We start from the raw sequence: 20,834 nt of genomic DNA, 5'->3' as shown, positions 1-20,834 counted from the left end.
GAGCAATTTGAAAGAAAAAAATAAGTTATAAAGCAGGAAGATATCTTTAAAAGACAATGCGTCTGTATTTGGAGAATGAGAGAGAGAGGAGCATGTGTGCATCGGTGGGTGCGTGCACACTTGCCCATGCAGCTTGGCGTCAGGCATGGCTTTCTCGCCAGCAACTGTGCTGCTCTTGCAGCCAGGCCCAGTCTCCTGGCCAGTGTCAACAAAGGTGCGTGATCTGCCACTGAAAACCCTTCCCTGAGCAGACAGGTGCCGAGAACTTGGGCTCATGGAACTACTGCTTTAGGCTGGTGCCAGGCCTCTCCACGCACACACGTGCGCACAGGAGCAGTGGATGCGTGGGAGAGGAAGTGCCTCCTCCTGTGCTAATTTTCTGCATTCTTGGCAGAGCACATTAAAGCGACTTTACAGAACTAGGCAACTGGAATTGTTACCTTTTTCTTTTTTTTGGCCGGACCTCGCGTCTTGCAGAATCTTATTTCCCCGACCAGGGATTGAACACACGGCCCTTGGCAGTGAAAGTGCAGAGTCCTAACCACTGGACCGCCAGGGACCCTGGAATTGTTAACCTTTTTACCTAAAATCGGTATCATCGTTTTGGTCACGAAGTGGCTGGCTGGCTGGAACCACAAACTACGGGCAGGAGCTTTGCATCTGTATCTGCATCTGGCCATAAAGTCTGCAGGGTGCATTTGACTGCGGCCTCCTGCGCCTCACTAGGTCTGACAAGGGACAGCCCAGATTAGGGCATAAAACCCGTGTCTGAAAGGAAGAGAGTGGGAGACGAGTGCCCACACTCAGGCAACCATCCGGAGAGGCTCCTTTAAGAGACCACACAGACAGGAGCATGTGTTCCTCTCGCTCTTCCCCTCACCTCCTCCCCCTCAAGTTCTGTCTCTCACTCCTTCTGTGAATGACATTTTCACTCACAGGGAAACTGACAAAAAGAACTACTGCAACTTATAACTGGACAAAGTTAAATGCTCCCTTATCAAATACTTAACACGTTAATAAAAACAGTATTCCTTTTTGCTATAGACTGCAGTGAGGTAAAGTCAACTTATACTTCATAAATTCCTCTGGTCTTGAAAATGCCATTGTCCCTCACTGTGTTTCCCAAGGCTGAGGAACTCTCCCTTATGGAAGAGCACCTCAGAACAGAGCTTCACGTGGGCCTTGCTGGTTTCCATCATTCCTGTAAAACTTTTATTACTGCACTGAAGGTTTTACAAACCACTAACTCTTAGTCTAATGACTGTGCCTCGTTTATAAACATTTACAAGCCCTCAGAAAGCACACATGCTGTACCATCTCTGGTTCTGAAGAGTCTCTTTAGAGGACTGCATGGCTGCTGCTGGGTACCCTCGTTTGGTGCTGGCACCAGGGAGAGCATGTAATAAACCAGAGGCCCCAAGAGCACTCATAAATGTATATGGATTCATGTTTAACAGCTGGATTAAGTCACTTAAATACTGTATCTAGGCAAACCATGTGCCTTTGTGTGCATCTGTGTGTGTGTGTTGTTTTCTATTTCACCAGCCACAGCCCAGATACATAAGTATTGTAATATTCAGCAAGGAAGTCAACTAACAATCTTGACTTTGTGTCACATAAATTGTAAATGATGTGTAAGCTATTGCTCCAGACTGATTACTCCCAGGAGCATTATGCATCCTCTAATTGCCAGTCTATGCTTGGACTGTAGCTCATTCATATTTCAGTTTGCAGCTAATATAAGATCACCAGGGTTAAGAGCATTGCAATGTTTAATGATTATCTATATACTTGATTCCAAAGATGTGACATCATTTTGGATCTGTAGCATTTTATGGATGGCTTTAAGCAGATGACATCACTGTAGCATGAAACTGTTTTCCAGAAAACAGCTAGTAAAACTCCCTTACTTCTCTTACCACAGGTATTTTACACGGAGCTGGACTTTCTCAGCTTCCCAAACAGCGCTATCAGCCAAGTGATCTGCATGCTGACCAAGCTCCAAACAGCCACGTCAAATACGTCTGGTAAAATTATCTAGACACTTGTTCAACTATACACGTGCGCTGTATGTTAACAGGGCCTGGCTTGCTCTCAAGCTAACGGGACACACTTCCAGGGGAGCCCAAGAGGAGCAGCTGTTTTCGGGGAAAGGCTGCCATCCACAGATCTGGGCTGGCAGCAGGATGCCCCTGCCCCCCACACACGTCCCACTCAGGGGAGGATGCACACTGGCAGAGGTGCCCGGGCCTGCAAGAGGGCCTGAGATTCTCTATGGAGCCAGTGTTCTAATTAGGGGTGACATTTCTAATGGGAAGAAAAGGAATTGCCAGAGCCAAGGGATATCTTTGTCTCCAGGAGGAGCTGGGTTCTGTTGACCAGAATCAGAATTAAAGTGACAATTACATTTCAAACTGAAATTAATAATCAGATTGCTGAGGGTCTTTGCCTTGGTACAAACAGTGAGCCCTGATAAGTGACCATCTTTTCTAAGCTGGCTTTGGCCTCATTTTTCTCCTTTGAAACAGGAAAATGCTTCAGTCTCTGGGCAGACCAGAAGTCCACATGGCCCTGGATGTGGTTCTGGTGAGGGGCTCGGGCCAGGAGCACGAAGGGTGCTTGCTGCTGACGTCAGAAGTGCTCTTCGTGGTGAGCGTCAGCGAGGACACCCAGCAGCAGGCCTTCCCTGTCACGGAGATCGACTGTGCGCAGGACAGCAAGCAAAGCAACCTGCTCATCGTGCAGCTTAAGCAGCCAAGAGTGGCCTGTGATGTAGAGGTACATTTCGGAAAACAGGGTGACCAGGGTTAGCTGCCAGCAAAGTTGAGACACAGGGTGACCGCAGGTACCAGGCATTTATGAGCCAGCAGCGTCTGGAGTGGATGCTGGAGACCAGGAGGGCTGCCAGGGGAAGGGGTGTGGGCAGCAAGGAGGCTGATGGACTCGGAGCTGGGGCTAAGCCACCATAGGAATTGAAGGTTGGCTGTCATGGAGCTGGGGTGCTGGAGCTCCAAAACAAGCAGGTCTGAAGAAGGGCCAGGACCAAGGCAGCAATTCTATGCAAATACTCCACGAAGCAGGCCTCCTGGTCTGAACACAGAGCAGGCCCAAGTCTGCACGTGGCCTGGGAGTGACTGCAGCAGGTCACTTTAGCAGGGACAGGAGAGGACCACCATAGAAGTGAGGGGTGTCATGAGGGAAACAAGGCACAAGCAGTAGGCCTGACCTTTGCAAGCTCACAAACCAGGAGGCCTGACTCACTCCCCTCCCTCATTCCCAACTCCTCAGAGTTCAGGGTCAAAATTTTGTCAACTCTCTCCCATCCCCTGCTCTATATTGCGTGGCTCTGTGTTCCCTTTCCAATAGGACGCTTTCCCATCCCCTAAGTACCACAAGGTGCCTCCTGGGGATGCTGCTCAGGCTCTTGGGGCAGCTCCCTGGCCACACAGCTCCTGAGATGTGCTGGCTGCTGGCTCCCGGCTCCACATAAGTTGATGTAGAATGGATGTTCAGGTGGGGCATTCTGGGTGTCAGGGGTCAGAGGTGAGCAGCAGTGCAGCCCGGGGTGAGCAGGTGCACCCACTGCAAAACTGCTCTGCCTCTGCCCTCCCTGCTGCCTGCCTGATCCATGGGGCCCTGAGAGTTGACCTCAGAGACAGACATCTTTTTTTTTCCCACACAGCTTGACGGGGATGGATCAGAGGCAAGTTGTAGCCTGCCTAACTTAGGGTCTGAGTAGCCCCAGGAAAAGGACAGTAAACCTGCCTCCAGCAGGTCCTGCCTGCTTCCTTCTTTCATCATTTTCCTCCTGGTATGGGAGCCTGCGTCTCCCTCACACCACTGTTTGCGTAAAATTATTTGAGAAGATGGAAGGTAGCCAACCACAACAACTCTGAGATTTCTCTAGTTTCTTGGATCGTAATCAGTCAGGCTTTAAGCTGGGGCTTGGCACTAAGACTACATTGCTGGTTCGAGCTGATGACTTTCTGGGAATAAACAGAGGTCAGATGTCCAGCCTGACTTTATTAGATCTGCCAAAGTCTTCTGATCCAGATGAAAATAAAGCAGCAGTGATCTGGCTACAGGCCTTGGCAGGGGATAGTATCATTATCTTCAAGTCCTTGGTCCTTAACGAGAGGCTCCCAAAGCCCTGAGGAATATCTGTGACTATTGTTATTCCTTAGTTGCTTGGGAAATATTTCAGATCTTAAACTATTGAGACTAGAGAATCATCTTTAGCTGTTAAACTGTCTTCAACTGTGATCCTTCTCTTTGGCTTTTCTGCTTGAGGAGGGGGTACTGTGGGGAATTACAGCTGGAGGGGAGTAGACCTCAGTTTCTCCAGGGGTTACTGAGATGACAGGTGGAGTCACCCCTCCCCCCCCAGAAGTTGCCATGGCTAATTGAGACCATGGGATCAGTGAGTTAGAGGCAGAAGCACTAAGACTCCGGACGCCATGCTCACCACGCGTTTTCCATTGGTGTTCAGTGATAACAGGGTCGGGGTGAAGGGATGGCTGAAACAGGCAGGAAGAGATGACAGAGCAGGAATACTGCAGGTTAGCTACTGAGCTTACACAGCAGCACCCGGCACTGGGCAGACCTGGGCAAACTGGTAGATACCAAGCATGCTTTCAGCCTCCAAATTGCACTTTCTCACTATGTGTTTCCTTTACCTCTAAACCCCAACTCCTTATTAACAAAAAGTAACTGCCCAATTAATCCTGTGTCCAAACCCTAACCTCCCCCCTCACCCCAATGGAGAGCCAAGCTGCAGAACAAAATGGTCTTTTTTTTTGAGAGATAGTAGACCCTTCCTTAATAGTGCTATATATAATCCAGTGTATTTTCAAAATGGGAGTAGGGGAGTCACTCAGCAGTGCTGCCTGACAGTGCATTTTCCTCAGTGGCCATACCTAACCTAATCCACAGATATTAAGCTGGGCTGGGAAGCCTACCCATTATCTTCCAGTGAAAACTAAAGAATAGTATTTTAAAATCTTTACATGAAATGGCTTTTCTGGGATTTTTGCTCTAGATGCTAGGAAACACAGCTCCTTTGAATTTTGGAAGGAATTAATTTGTAGATGACATCATTCGGTATATTCAAATATGGCAGGATTTTTTTTAAAAACAGCATTTGCTTTTCTTAGTTAAATGCAGCCATTTTTAGGGTAATAATTGCTTAATATGCCTGGCACATTATTGAAATCCCTTATGAGAGGCTCACAATGAGTCAGAAGGTCAATTTATTCCTTGGCCATGTTCCTTTCACAACACGAGTTTTCCTGTGCTGCTGTTCAGGAGGAGCAATTAAGACTCTTGTGTATTCAGAGCTTTCCAGCTGAATCCTGACCCCATCAAATGATATCATCAGAGCTCTGGCTTTTGCCTGGTGGTGCACAGCTTTCATCTGTCAGTGAATCTTTGGGGGCCTTTCTTTCCCAAGCTTAAAAATATGAGACTGAACTCTAATGGATGCCCTACTTATTCCTTATTTCTCTGGCAGGCAGACCTCTCTCTTTACCATCCCACTGGCTTTCTGCAGCTTTTAAGACACCCTTGGCTGCATCGTCTCTGTGCCCTACACAGAAATATATAAATTCTTTACTACTATTTCAAAACCTAAAAAGCCCTCATTAAAATGTTTATAATTCTTCCAGAGTGGTCTTCCCAACATTTGGTAGGTAAAGACCACTGAAAGGTCAGTGGCTACCTGATACCCACAGGTCAGTGGCTTACACTGGAGACTTCCCACTCCACTTGATTTACACAGTAGATAGCTACAGCATTTCAGGATGGGAGGAATTTATAGCTCCACTTGCCTTTGATGGGTACTTTCTCAGAGAATCTCTCTTAAGAACTTAGGTAGTATATGTCAGTTCTCCTATTTGAGTTCCACTGAAGATGAGCCAGACTTTTATGAACCATAAATGTACTTTGCATCCTCCCTCTTTTCCATAAAAATTTCCCCTTCCTCTGCCCAGTTTATTTTCTCTGGCTTTAAATCCTAGTATTTATAAAAGCAGAAAATGTTACAGTTCAAAAGGTATTTGTTTTTCTAATGCTCTGTCCAAAGCCACTGGGTTTGAAAGAGGTAAAGAGGTTCTGTCTGGAGAGGTTTGCGGAGACAAGCAAACAGAGCTTTTATCTCAGGGTTTAATGTTGATTAGATTCAAGCAGAGGAAAGACACTTTTCTCCTTTGTTCCTGGACTAGGCTAGTAAAGAGCCAGTGACAGATGTTTTGAGAGTTAATGAGTAAAATATTCTGAAATCGTCAACTTCAAATAAACATGGGAGTTTTACACAACACCAAATGCTTATTCGGTGGCTTTATTAGATAACCTAAAAGGCACAACATCCAATGTCTCAAGGCAAGAGAAGGAATGATTTTGTTATGGAAGTCTCCTTATGAGTGTTTGGCAACTAAAAAAATCTTTTTTTGGAACCCAGGTGGATGGAGTTCGAGAGAGACTATCAGAGCAACAGTATAACAGACTTGTGGACTATATCACAAAGACATCTTGTCACCTGGCCCCCAGCTGTTCTTCCATGCAGACACTATGCCCTGTGGTGACTGTGGAACCTCTCCCTTCCACTGTGAAAACATACCATTATATGGTTGAGCCACACTTTGCCCAAGTCTTCATCAGTAAATTTACCATGGTGAAAAATAAAGCCCTGAGGAAAGGGTTCCCTTGAGTCCCCTCTGAGGTGTTGATTCCTGCTTGTGCAATTTATTTCTGAAAAAGAAACGTAATGAGCTCTAACAACATCTAATGTGGACAAAACCTACTGTTCTATAGTTGTTATAGTAATTTCCTAGCCTCTTCCAAAACTAATTCAGGTTCTTCCTTTTTCCCAAAACTAAGATACTTCAAAATTGAGTCACTGATTGATTAAAAAACCTATTCTTTTCCCATTTGGGGACAATGAACAGAATCCTATTATTAATCTTATCACGTGCAGAAAATCCTTTTTGCTGTTTGCTAAAATTTCGACTATAATTAGGCTCTGACTCTAACACAAAACATGGCAGGCCTCGGAAACAGATTAAAATTTCATCCCCAGTTGCATCTGTTTTTAGGCTGAGACAACTGCCTAATACCCTCATCTGCAGAGGTTCAGATTCTTTATATGAAATTAAATGCTTAGGAGCTTACTGTTTAACTTGTTAATAAATTTGTTACTTAAATGTGATGCTGTTTCTTTAAGTGAATACATTCCTAAACCTTTATGGAAATTTACAAAACATTCTGATGACTGTCCAGGTACATTTTTGGAAAAAATGTTTTTCTAGTTTGTTTTACTAGGCAAGCTTAGAGAATCTTTTGTCTACTGATAAAAACAGACCCCAGGTGCTCAGGTGAGTTTCTTAAGCAAAACACTACTGGGGAACTCCCACTACTGGATATTCTTGTGGAAGGACTCACCCTGATGCATTGACAGACTCAAGAACCCAGACATTAACCTGAATAATAGTTTATTTTGCTGACTTGGCTTGATCAAGCATAAAGATATCCCCAGTAACTGACACTCTTTTGTATTTAAAGATGGATTTGGCTTAAGATCCTGGGTCACCAGGTACCACCTTTAATATTCAGTAAAAATTTGATACTCCAATTAAAACACATTTTTACTCATTACAGCCAAACTTGGGCCTACAACCTGATACCTACAATTGGGAGATGCTAAGAAAATTCAGTTTCAAATGCCCACTTTTAACTTTCTTTAAACTTAATAAGCCTCACATGTTATTGGGCATAAGAGGTCACTGCATAGTTGTTTGCTGTTAATGGAAATTCAGGCTGAATATGGAAAACATGGTTCCATCATTTGCTGTAATCATACTCATTTAGGAAAGTTTTGTCCACCTCGAGTAACTATTTTTAAGATTGTAAATATGTATTAAGTCATATGGTAATTTTGCATACTACTTTAAGAATTGTTATATGATATTGTTTAAAATAAAAGGAATCCTTGAATTACTGATAACACATAAATGTGGGTTCTTAAAATGCAGCTTTTCACTGATACTTGGGTTTATTACAGTTTACATCATTGGAACTCAGGAATTTTGCATGAGTTAAAAAGAAAATTTTTGTTAACATAATAAAAGAACTGGTGATTAAATTAGCTGTGGCTAAAATACACTTAATTCTTAAAGCTCTCTGTAGTATCACTTTAATCACAACAAAACCACAATTATTAAAGGGGAGAAAGGTCCTAAGACCTCCCTGAAAAAATGTTATTACCACACTCTAAATTAGCAGACATTACTCAACTGCAATTCCAATTAAATAACACTACTTTTTCTAGACTAGATGTATATTCCATATTGTACAGTTAGGTCCTCAATAAAGTAATACTGAGTAAAAAACCTTAAATTTTAATTACCTACTATTACATCTGTCCAGTGGTTGGATCCAGTAGGGCAATTCAGTGACAATGAAGTCCAAAGACGTTTTATTGGAAAGGCAAGTCTCTGTTCCTTTTAAGAGCCCACAGTATAGTAGTCATGTAGGCTCATGCAGACCCCTTAAACCCATGGCCCAGGCAGTTACCTCAGTGAAATGGACAAAATGGGAGGAATCAAAAATGTCCTAAAACAATGAAAATTTTTAAAAATATTGAAATCAGGTTATCGTCATAAGATTCATAAAGTTAAAAATCCATGACCAATTCTAATGCAAGTACCCGGAACTGTAAGTATCAGCAAGAGTAACTGCACAAAAACTTAGTGTCCACAGTATTTGTTAATCATTTATTTATCATGAGAAACTATTCCTTAGCCCAGATATTAGTAGTTCATAGTGCAGGAACACAGGTAAGTGACAAACTTCCATGGAACTCAACCCAAAGAAATTCTGTGGAGAAAAACAGAGTGGCCAAGTTAATGACAATCGTTCTTAATACCTCACCACCCTGGAGAACCCCTGAGGTCTACTGCTACCAGTGGAAGCCACACTTCGATCACTCACCCTTAGCCCAGCAGCAGCCCTGTTCAGGCTGCCTGGGCTCCAGGTCCATTCTCCCCCATGCTCCCTAACCTCCCTGACCAGCCTCTTTTCCATTTGGGACATTCACACCTTACTTTGGGGTTTTTGCTTTCATTTACCAAATTCTGCTTTTTTTCTTCAAGTCCACCCCACTCTGTTCCCTTCTCATACCTGTACTGTTCTTAAAAACCAGTAGCCCATCTGTTCTAAACATTTCTATTCCTATCTCCAAATCTGTTCCTTTTTCTTACTGTTTTTTAAACAATCAACTTCTTGTAAGTAAAAGGCAAAAAAAAATATTTTAAAAAATCAGCCTGTTAACATCTGATTATGAAATGCATACCCACTGTGGAAGTTTTGAAAATCTCAAAGGTACAAGAAAACAGCAATGTTAAGATTCCACACACAACCACTAGTATTTTCTTGATCTTTTTACCTTCAGCCTTTTTTTCTGTGCACTCTTTAACATAGATCACCCTTTACAAAATACATTTAGTTTTCTATTCTACTAATTTCTGTTACTTTGTGATTACCAATTCTAAGGGACATAATAGTCCATGATATGAATGTCATAAATTCCTTATCAATTTTCCAACCACTGGGAATAAAGTTGTTTTTCTACTATTATGTATTATATATATTAAACTGTGGCATGTATCTATCTGTGACTCAGATACCTCTTTAATATAAACTATAGAAATGGAATGTAATAGAATTGAATCTTATATTAAGCAAAAGTTATTCATAGTCAAAATTATCCTTAAATCTTTTAGAAAACTGATCTGAGTCCAGTACAGCAGGTCTCCCCCACACCCCAGATCTTGGGAAAGATCACACACACACACTCTCACACATACATACATATGGCAGTTGGAATGCTCCTTCAGGAACAGTCTGCCTGAAAAAAAAAATAGCACATTCACATTCCCCTTGTCACAGCAAACTCACACTGGGGTGGTAGACAGGATCTTTAACTCTACTTGAATTGTTCTACCTTACTATTTTGTTGAGCTTGAATGAAGTTAAACACATGAATTTACAAGATTCCATAGTACAAATAGTTTCATCAGGTACTGGAAACATGCTTTCAAATCAATTTAACAGATGACCTTTCATCAGCACACAAGCCAGTCCTCTTCTAGACACAGAACCGTAATCACACTGTCCATAAGGCAGTGGACCTTAACCACCCAAACCAGAATCTCTGGAAAGCCACCAAGTCACCTACGGACATCCAAATAACAAACTATAAAAGGTGTCCAAAACTTGTTTTTTAAAGCACTTCTAAAAATGTGATTTTCCTGATGCCAATCTAGCAGTAATAGCACAACATGCAAAATGATTCTGAACATGAAATTAACTTCATGTCAGCAAGATGGTGCAATAACAAAGCTCCATACCCCTACTCCCTAAGAGAAAAAGCAAAGACACATGGACCAAAGTGTCTTTGTGAGAACTGCAGAAATCAATTAAGCTGCAACAACCAAGCAAACACCTAAATATGAAAAAGCTGCACTCAAAATGGCAGGAAATGTCATGCACTTTTTTCTCACCCTTGCCCCACCCCCTTCTCAGTGCAGGAGTGTGGTCAGGAGGAAAGTGACCAATTCCTGACTCCTCCTTCAGGGCAGAAGGAAAAGAGAAGACCCTGCATGCAATGTTCTAGCTTATTTTGAGGGCTTCCCAAGGGACTGCTTCTATCTTTATCTCAGAGCACTGATGAGAATGGTGACAGAGTTTAACTGACTTATGAGACACCACCAAAAAGACCAACCTATGCACTCTGGAAGTGCGAGAAGGGGCAGAGAGTTTATTTGAAGAAATAATGGCCAAAACCTTCCCAAATTTGAGGAAAGAAATGGATATATAAATACAAGATGTTACTGGAAGTCAGATGAACCCAAAGAGACCCAACACCAAGACACAGTATAATCCAACTGTCAAAAACCAAACACAATGGATCTTGGAAGCACCAAGAAAAAAATGATTCATTGCCTACAAGGGAGCCTCTGTAAGATTATCAGGGGATTTCTCAGGAGAAACCTTGCAGGTCACAAGGATGTCAGATGGTAAATACAAAGTGCTCACACACACACACACACACACACAAATTACCAACCAAGAATACTATAACCAGCAAAAATGTCCTTCAAAAATCAGGAAGAAAATTAAGACATTCCTAGATTTTAAAAAAAACATAAAAGGAGTTCATTACTACTAGATCTGCAATGAGAGTTCTTCAAGTTGCAACAAAATTACACTAGACAGGGACTTCCCTGGTGGCGCAGTGGTTAAGAATCCGCCTGCCAATGCAGGGGACACGAGTTGGATCCCTGGTCCGGGAAGATCCCACATGCTGCGGACCAACTAAGCCCGTGCACCACAACTACTGAGCCTGCACTCTAGAGCCCACAAGCCACAACTACTGAAGCCCATGTGCCTAAAGCCCGTGCTCCACAAGAGAAGCCACTGCAATGAGAAGCCCGCGCACCGCAACACGAAGAGTAGCTCCCCCTCACCGCCACTAGAGAAAGCACATGCGCAGCAACAAAGACCCAACACAGCCAAAAATAAATAATAAATAAATAAATTACAGTAGGCAGTAACTCAAAAGCCATGTGGAAATATAAAGTTCACTGGCGAAGGCAAATATATGAATAAATATAAAAGCCAGTGTTGTAACTGTTTCATATCCCCACTTTTAATTTTGTAGGATTTAGAGACAAAAACTCTAAAAAAAAGAAATCTATGTTAATGGGTACACAATATCTAAAAATACAATTTGTGGCATTAGTAACAAAGTAGGGGAGCAGAGTTGTAAAAGAGAATTTGTATGTGATTGAAATAAGTTGTTACCACTTCAAAATAGATTATAACAATAGGCTGGTTTAAACTCCCCAAAAGTCATAGATCTGAGGAATGCATACAAAACAAGGTCCAACTATGAGCTGTCTACAAGAGATTCACTTTAGATCCAAGGACACACATAGTTTAAAAGCTAAGGATGGAAAATGATTCCATACAAACAGCAATCAAGAGAGCACGACTGGCTATACCATTAGCAGACAAAACAGACTTTAAGTCAAAAAATGTTACAAAGACAAAGGACATTATATAATGATTCACCAAGAAGACAGATTATAAATATCAATATATATGCACCAAACATCAGATCTTTGAAATATATGAAGCAAATATGAAGCAAATGCTAACAGAATTGAAGGGAGAAATAGATCTACAGTAATAGTGGGTGACTTAAAATACTTTCAATAATGGCTATAAGAACCAGACAGAAGATCATTAAGAAAATGAGTGGACTTGAACACTACAGACCAATCAGATCTAAGAGACAAATACAGAACGTTCTACCTAACATGAGAATACACATTTTTTTTCTCAAGTGCATATGGATTAATTTCCATGTTAGGCCATAAAACCAGACAATAGATTTTAAAATACTGAAGTCACATAAAGTATCTTTTCTGGTCACAAAAGATGAAACTAGAAATTTATACCAGAAGGAAAATAGAAAAATCCACAAATATGTTGAAATTAAACATACCCTCCAACAACCAGTGGGTCAAAGTGGATATCAGAAAAGAAATTTAGGACCTCCCTGGTGGTGCAGTGGTTAAGAATCTACCTGCCAATGCCGGGGACACAGGTTTGATCCCTGGTCCAGGAAGATCCCACATGCCGTGGAGCAACTAAGCCCATGTACCACAACTACTGAGCCCGTGCTCTAGAGCCTGTGAACCACAACTACTGAGCCCATGTGCTCTAGGATCCACATGCCACAACTACTGAGCCCACGTGCTGCAACTACTGAAGCCCACGCACTTAGAGCCCATGCTCTGCAACGAGAAGCCACTGCAATGAGAAGCCCGCGCACCGCAACAAAGAGTAGCCCCCACTCACCACAAATAGAGAAAGCCCACGCGCAGCAAAAAAGACCCAATGCAGCCAAAAAATAAAGAATAAAGAAATTTAAAAAGAAGATCAAGTCAACAAGCTAAGTTTACACCTTAAAAAGGTAGAAAAAGGGGCTTCCCTGGTGGCGCTGTGGTTGAGAGTCCGCCTGCCAATGCAGGGGACACAGGTTCGTGCCCTGGTCCAGGAAGATCCCACATGCCACAGAGCAGCTAGGCCCGTGAGCCGTGGCCACTGAGCCTGCACGCCTGGAGCCTGTGCTCCGCAACGGGAGAGGCCGCAACAGTGAGAGGCCCGCATACCGCAAAAAAAAAATAGGTAGAAAAAGAAAAGCAAGCTAAACGAAAGCTAGCAGGAAATAAAGATTAAACAAAACAGGGAGCAGAAAAACACTAGAGATACATCAAAAAAATCAAAAGAGCTGGTTATTTGCAAAGATCAACCAATATAACAAACCTTTAGTCAGACTAAGAAAAAAGAAGACTCAACTAAAAACAGAAATTAAAGAAGGGACATTATGTCACCAAATTAGGTCACCCACATGAAATGGAATAATTCCTATAAACACACAACCTACCAAGAAATAAGAAACAGATTAACAGACTTATAACTAAGTAAGGAGATTAAATCAGCAATCAATAACCTCCCAACAAAGAAAAGCCCAGGATCAGATGGCTTCACAGGAAAATTCTACCAAACACCTAAAGAGTTAACACCAATCCTCCTCAAGCTCTTCCAAAAAACTGAAGGGGGGTGGGGGCGGAACATTTCCAAATTCACTCTGTACTTTTTGTTTTCTATATATTTATATTAAGACATCTTAAACATTTCTGTATGATGGAGAGACTGCCCCCCACCGTTTTCCTGATCCTCTCACATGTCTCTTGTGGCCACATCTGACTCACTAACTCATTCAGGAATATAAAACATTCTTTAAGACCAACATTACCCTGATATCAAAGTCAGACAAATATAACACAAGAAACTAGAGAGTAATATCCCAAATACAGATGCAAAAATCCTTCATAAAATACTAGCAAACAATTCAGCAGCTCATTAAAAGGATTACACACCATGACCAAGGATGATTCAACATATGAAAATATACCACAGAGCCACATGATCATCTCAACTAATTCAGAAAACGCATCTGAAAAATTCAATACCTTTTCATGATTAAAAAAAATTCAAATAAAGAACAGAAAGAAACTACCTCAATAAAGGTGATACATGAGAAACCCACAGCTAATATACTCAATAGTGAAAAGCTTCTCCAGGGCTTCCCTGGTGGCGCAGTGGTTGAGAGTCCGCCTGACGATGCAGGGGACACGGGTTCGTGCCCCGGTCCGGGAAGATCCCACATGCCGCGGAGCAGCTAGGCCCGTGAGCAATGGCCGCTGAGCCTGGCCCGCGTAATGCAAAAAAAAAAAAAGCTTCTCCAAGGTCAGAAAAAAAAACCAACAAGGATGCCCATTCTTACCCCTTCTCTTCAACATAGTACTGGAAGTCCTAGTCAGAGCAATTAGGGAAGAAAAAGAAATAAAAGACATCCAAATTGGAAAGGAAGAAGTAAAACTATCTCTGCAGATGACCTGATCTTATATGCAGAAATCCCAAAAAGATTTCACACACACACACAAAACTGTTAGAATAAACTTGGCAAAGCTGCAGGATACAAAATCAACGCACGAAATCAGCTGTGTTTCTAGATACTAACAATGAATAATCAGAAAAGCAAATTAAGGAAACAATCCCAATTACATTAGCATTAAAAAAAAATACAATTCTTAGGAATACACTTCACCAAGGAGGCAAAAGACTTGTATACTGAAAGATACAAAACATTGCTGAAATTAAAGAAACAAATGGAAAGACATCCTGTGTTCATGTTCCCTTAACATCATATCCAAAAATTAACAAAATGGATCAAAGACCTAAAGGTAAGAGCTAATAAAACTATAAAACTTTCGCAGAAAATATAATACTTTACAACACTGGATTTGTCAATTTCTTAAACATGACACCAAAAGCACAGGCAACAAAAGAAAAATTACATAAATTAGACTCCATCAAAATTTCAAATGTCTGTGCATCAAAGGACACAACAGACTGAAAAGGCAATCCATAGAATGGGAGAAAATATCTAAATCATATCTGATAAGGAGTTTTAAATAACTCCCACAACTCAACAAAAACAATCCAATTAAAAGTGGGCAAAGGACTTGAATAGACATTTCTCCAGAGAACATACACAAATGGCCAAAAAGCATGGGAAAAGATGCTCAACATCGTTAACCATTAGGGAAAAGCAAACGAAGACCAAAATAAAACAACACCTCACACCCATTTGGATGTCTATCAAAAAACCAGAAAACAAGTGTTCACAAGGATGTGGAGTAATTGGGACCCCTGTGAACAGAAGTTGGTGAAGTGAAAAATGGTGCAGCCATTATGTAAAATAGTATGGCGGTTCCTTAAAAAATTAAAAACAGAACTACCATATGATTTAGCAACTCCACTTCTGAGTATATACTCAAAAAAGTATTAAAGCAGGGTATCAAAGAGATATCTGCACACAAAGCAGCAGCATTATTCACAGTAGCCAAAAGCAATCCAAGTGTCCATTAACATGATTAAACAAAATGTGGTATATAGATAAAACTGACTACTTAGAGGAAAAGAGTTCTGAAGACTGGTTGTACAACAATGTAAATGTACTTGACAATACTGAACTGTACACTTAAAAATAAAGTTAAGACTGTATATTTTATATATATTGCCACAGTTAAAAAAGATTTTAAACAGTAATTTCAAATAACCATATTACCTTTATATTCCAAAATCACTTTGCACTCTGAAAGATACCAGCCTTCCTCATCTCCTCAAAATCTTTTATGGAATCATAATTTCTGTAGAAATCTGCATATGCCTTCTTTCTTGGTTCAGCCACAGCAAACTAAAAGGTAACATATCACATTTAGGACTTATTTTTTTTAATTATTAGAAACAATATCTAAAGACAACATAAATCACCAAGTTTTTGTTCACCTTGAATCCTACTTATCTTGAATCCTATTATTAAGCCCTTAAAGAGGTAATTAAGTTAAAATGAAGTCTTTAGGGTGGGTCCTAACCCAACATGACTAGCATCCTTAGAAGAGAAGAAAATTCAGACAGGAACAATGCTAACACACAGAGGACCATGTGATGAGAGGGAGAAGACAGGAATACAAAGCCAAGGAGAGAGGCCTCAGAAATCAACCCCACAGCCAACTGTTTTTTTGGCCGCAGCGCAGGGCATGCAGGATCTTATTTCCCCAACCAGGGATCGAACCAGTGCCTCCTGCAGTGGAAGCACGGAGTCTCAACCACTGGACTGCCGGGGAAGTCCCCCACAGCTATCTTGATCTTGGATTTTCAGCCTGGAAAAAAAAAAAATTTCTATTGTGGAAGCCACCCAGTTTGTGGTATTTTGATATGGCAGCCCTAGCAAACCAAGACAGCTTCATTTAAAGATGGAGGACAAGCTACCTGGGGAATAAGATACTTTCCCATCACACTGAGGTGGGTCGAGAAAGGGTAAGAGGAAAGGAGCACATTAAAGACGGAATTTCTTTTAAAGACTCTGGGGACTTCCCTGGCGGTCCAGTGGTTAAGACTTTGCCTTCCAATGCAGGGGGTGCGGGTTCGATCCCTGGTTGGGGAGCTAAGATCCCACATGCCTCGGGGCCAAAAAACCAAAACATAAAACAGAAGCGGTATTGTAACACGCTGAATAAAGAATTTTAAAATGGCCCACGTCAAAAAAAATCTTAAAAAAACAAAAGACTCTATATGCTATCGATGAAAATAAAATACATTTTCAAATTTAAAACACATTTTTGGACCATGAGCACAAAGTAAAAATAAAACATACATACCTTATAGAAAGCTGCAACTCCCAAGGAGACAACGAATGCTCCAACAATATGAAATCGCAGACGCTTGCCCAGAAGGCCACGCATCTGAGGTTTTGTCAAAGAACTGGAAGCCATGGTAGTTTTTCTCCTTGACAGCTAAAATAATAAAAGACAACTCTTAGAACATAAGATACCTAAAGAACTCTTCTGCATAATGCATTTTAGTACTCAGAGAGGCACAGGCAGGACAGTGGACCGACTCCTCTCCCAAACCCTAAGGTCTTTACTGGCTTCGCGGTTTCATCTTCTCACACGGTGAACGACCACCCTAAATAAGCAAGATGATCGCAGCCCAACAGTAGTAACCAGGGAACAAGAACGACAACAACCTCACCCAACTACAGGGAAGATTAGCAGCGGCTCTGGATGGGGAATCACAAGTGCAAACATTCCTAGCATTTACTCTACAAGCTTACTACCAATTCATTTCAGCCTGTGAGACAGCTGTTTTCCCATTTTATTGAGAAAACCGGGCTGCAGGAAGGTTACCGGACTATTTCAAGGTCACGCAATCAAGAACTAACACTAGGGCGGGACCCCAGCAGGTCCCGCAGGGCCCACTTTGTGACCCGGGCCTGAAGGCCGCCGCGCGCGGGCCGGCCTCCCGACCTTCGGCGAGCGCGGCCCGGGCAGGGTCGGAAAGGTCGTGGGCGCGCGCAGGGGGCTGCCGGGAGCCCACCCCTGCCCTCCTACCACAGGCCCGGTGACCCTCCTGCAGCTTTCCAACTCCAATCACAAACGCTACCACAAAGCTGACGCCCACTAAGGGCCGACGGTGCTCCTTAAGCCTCGGGAACGGATGAAGAAGAAACCACCTTCCCTTTTTGTAGGTAAAGACACTGGGACCAGACAGGTCAAAAGACGCAACCAAGGTCACGCTAAAGACGGTAAAAAAGCAGCGGCCACCGGGCCCGGGCCGGCTGTCTCAAAAGCCCGGCGGTCCCTCGAGGCCCCCTCAGCAAACCCGGCCCCCGTGGGACCCGCGCCGCCGGCCCGCCTCCCCTAAAAGGCCGCAACGCGGGCCTGCTGGGGTCGACGAGGGCGAGAGGTCCGAGATTTTCCGCCCCAGAGATGCAGAATAACGATTTAGCTCCAAGGTAGACCGACAGCAGGCAGCGGGAGGCGGCAAGTACGGGAATCCGAACGAGGGACACAAAACGCCCAAGATTCACCTCAACAACGACGTCCTTGGAGAAATGGACGGGGTTCCAGCAGCGCGCAGGCGCATAAATAGAGAGAACGGAGCGAGGATCCGGCTACGGTGGCCCAAAGAGTACAAAAGGCCTCCAGCGCACGTCCCGCCGTTCAGAGCTGAAGATAACTTGCGTATTTAGCCTCCTCTCTGTGTAACCTTGGATTCAGGGTTTGAACTTGTGAGTCAGTTTCCTTAGTCAAGTCGAGATATTGATCTTACTCATACACAGAGTTGATATGAACTTATTGGGGAATTCAAAGATTTTTAATATGTGGATTTTTTTTTTAAATGTACCCTACAAATACAGCACAAATCATCCTGGGCATGGATTGCTCCAACTATGTGCACAAACCAACATTTTCATTATGACTATCCTTATGCATCTAGCCACTTGTTTGGGTAAAGAGTGAATAAGACAGCCAAGTTCCAGGAACTCACAGCCCAGCAGATGAGACAGACATAAACTGAGTAACATCAATCCCAAGTAGTAGGCGCTACCGTAGACTCGTGACCCTGGTGCTGCAGAAGCAATTACCTGCTTGGAAAAGCTGAGCAAGTTTGGATGGAAGTATTTGTGTGGACTTTTAGTAAAAGACAAGTGTTTTAAAGCAAGGCATGTGGAAGTTTATGGAAAGTAGTGTGTAAAGTAAGGCTCTTGTGCCTTAGGGTTGTCAGACTTGGTTTTTATCGAAATAACCTGGATTTGTACTGCATTATTCAACTCAGCAAGTACTGTGAAAGATTCATAGGATACATGATATTGATTCAACATATATAGGTTGAGCAATTACTAGGTACCAAGCTCTGCTATTAGCAGGGAAGATCATCAAGGAGGTCATGGAGTCTTTGTCCTCAACTTGTTAACAGATGGCTCTGGGGAGTGAAACCTTTCAGCCACACAGAAATGGTGCTAATTGAAGGTCAAAGTGGACTTGTACCTCAACAACACTTTTTTTCAGACTTCTTATTGTTGTCGAAGACAAGTTCGTGTGCCTGAGAAATGGTGAGACCAAACAAACTGAGATGTCAGAGTTTAGAGCAGAGAAACGTTTATTGCAAGGGACAACCAAGGAGAACAGGCAGCCCGTGCTCAAAAAAACCCGAATTCTTCAATGGTTTGGGAGGAAGAGTTTTTAAAGGCAAAATTTGGGGTGAGGGCTGCAGAGTATGTGACTTTCCTGTGATTGGCTGGCGGTGAAGAAACAAGGTGGTGTTCCGGGAATCTTGTGCTCAGCCTGAAGTTACGTTCCTCCAGGAACTGAGTGGGGGCCTTAGTTCCTACCGAAGAACTCAAAGACATATATCTGGGACGTGAGTCTTAGAGAGTAAATATAGACCTCAAGTAACAGAACTAGAATTTAATATCCATTGAAACATAATCTTTTTCTTTCTAAAATTACCCTCACTTTTACCAAATATAGCCGAATTAAGACTAATTTATTTACCAAATAAGTCTGATTAATTGGTCACATAGGGTTTTTTACACTGGCTGTACTGGAACTTTTCATAAGGAGTCTCAGACAACTTTTTTTTTTTGAATTTTATTTTATTGATTTTTTTATACAGCAGGTTCTTATTAATTATCTATTTTATACATATTAGTGTATATATGTCAATCCCAATCTCCCAGTTCATCACACCACCAACACCCGCCACACCACTTTCCCCCCTTGGTGTCCATATGTTTGTTCAGACAACTTTTAATAGGCCTCTCAAGGCCGGGAAAGTCATGCCAAGGACTTGCCATTAGATTCTGCCTGGGTGAACTTCTCTAAAGTTCCCCAAAATATCAAGATTCCTGTACCCGTCAGGAGGCAGCCTTTCTTGTTCACCTGATAAGTCTGTTCAGAACCTAAGAGTTTCCGATTTCTGGATGGATCAGGTAGAGAGAAAAGATAAACGTTTTAGTTCTACTTACAGAGGGGTAATTTACCAAATTGCGTTGTCATAATTAGCATCAGGGGAAGGGTTTCCTTATATCTGGAAAACACAGATCAAAACCAATAATATTCCAGGGCTTCCCTGGTGGTGCAGTGGTTGAGAGTCCGTCTGCCGATGCAGGGGACGCGGATTCGTGCCCCGGTCCAGGAAGATCCCACATGCCGCGGAGCGGCTGGGCCCGTGAGCCATGGCCGCTGAGCCTGCGCGTCCAGAGCCTGTGCTCCGCAACGGGAGAGGCCACAACAGTGAGAGGCCCGTGTACCGCAAAAATAATAATAAAAGAAATAAAAAACTGTTTGACTCAGGATCCAAATAAGGGCTACATGTTGCAACTGCTTGAAATGTCTTTTACTTCTATTTTAATTTATAGGTTTCCCCGTCTCTTTTTTTTATTCTTGCAATTTATGTGATTTGTTTTGTTTTGTTTGTTTAGTGCAGTGGCTGTGTACCACTTAAAATCCTCTTGCAGTGAATTGTCCCATACCTGGGGGAACACTGACTCTCTGGTCAATAATTGTAATACACTAACGTTTTCAGCACATAGGAAACACTCATAAATATTTGTTGAGGGAGAGAAAGGAAGAGGAAGGAAGGTAGGGAGGGTTGGGAATAAGCCAGAGCTAGAGGCAATACTGGGCCCCCTCCCAGCCTAAGGGATGCTTCATAAGGGACTCCTATGTTGGCTATCCCCACACAACTGACAATTTCCTTCCCAGATTAAGATTGTCAAGGCCTTCTCATAGCTTGCAGGTCAAGATCATGCTCCTAACATAGTGAAAGAGCAAGTTCTAGTCTGCTCCAGTCTACCT

General features: G+C 42.5%; 2 protein-coding genes across 7 annotated transcripts in view; one reads left to right on the top strand and one right to left on the bottom strand.

The window, feature by feature from the left end:
* Positions 1-8,455, top strand: part of VPS13B (vacuolar protein sorting 13 homolog B) — a 778,183-nt gene extending 769,728 nt beyond the window's left edge. For 4 of the 5 annotated variants that reach the window (XM_029222780.1, XM_029222779.1, XM_029222778.1 and 1 more), the window contains exons 48-50: positions 1,925-2,027; positions 2,529-2,778; positions 6,455-7,259. In XM_029222780.1, the coding sequence (XP_029078613.1) occupies positions 1,925-2,027; positions 2,529-2,778; positions 6,455-6,703 (602 nt within the window). In that variant the 3' untranslated portion in view covers positions 6,704-7,259. Of the gene's footprint in view, positions 1-1,924; positions 2,028-2,528; positions 2,779-6,454 lie in introns of all 5 variants that reach the window. The other variant, XM_029222782.1, reaches the window with a different exon arrangement.
* Positions 8,456-8,731: 276 nt separating this feature from the next.
* On the bottom strand, positions 8,732-18,105 carry LOC114895415 (cytochrome c oxidase subunit 6C). Of its 2 annotated transcripts, XR_003793547.1 has the most exons (5): positions 18,062-18,105; positions 16,851-16,985; positions 15,758-15,886; positions 9,862-9,898; positions 8,732-8,868 (listed from the first exon to the last, which is right to left on the bottom strand). XR_003793547.1 is itself a non-coding variant. In XM_029222783.1 (4 exons), the coding sequence occupies exons 2-3, from the start codon at positions 16,962-16,964 to the stop codon at positions 15,773-15,775; spliced, it is 228 nt and encodes a 75-aa protein (XP_029078616.1). In that variant the 5' UTR covers positions 16,965-16,985; positions 18,062-18,105; the 3' UTR covers positions 8,747-8,868; positions 15,758-15,772. The 2 variants fall into 2 exon arrangements, 1 of the variants encoding a protein (XP_029078616.1); XM_029222783.1 differs by lacking the exon at positions 9,862-9,898 and having other exon boundaries at positions 8,747-8,868.
* Between the last annotated feature and the right edge of the window lie 2,729 nt (positions 18,106-20,834).

This window comes from Monodon monoceros, unplaced genomic scaffold, assembly GCF_005190385.1.
Source record: "Monodon monoceros isolate NGI ecotype Baffin Bay Population unplaced genomic scaffold, NGI_Narwhal_1 Super_Scaffold_14, whole genome shotgun sequence".
NCBI lineage: Eukaryota > Metazoa > Chordata > Mammalia > Artiodactyla > Monodontidae > Monodon > Monodon monoceros.
This window is presented reverse-complemented; position numbering and strand designations above follow the sequence as displayed.

What these genes read in the sequence shown, in the direction of transcription:
- LOC114895415 (XM_029222783.1), bottom strand. Translation starts at nt 16,964, where the DNA reads ATGGCTTCCAGTTCTTTGACAAAACCTCAGATGCGTGGCCTTCTGGGC. An exon ending in GAGTTGCAGCTTTCTATAAG is followed by an intron (nt 15,887 to 16,850) that starts GTATGTATGTTT and finishes GTTACCTTTTAG; the next exon opens with TTTGCTGTGGCTGAACCAAG.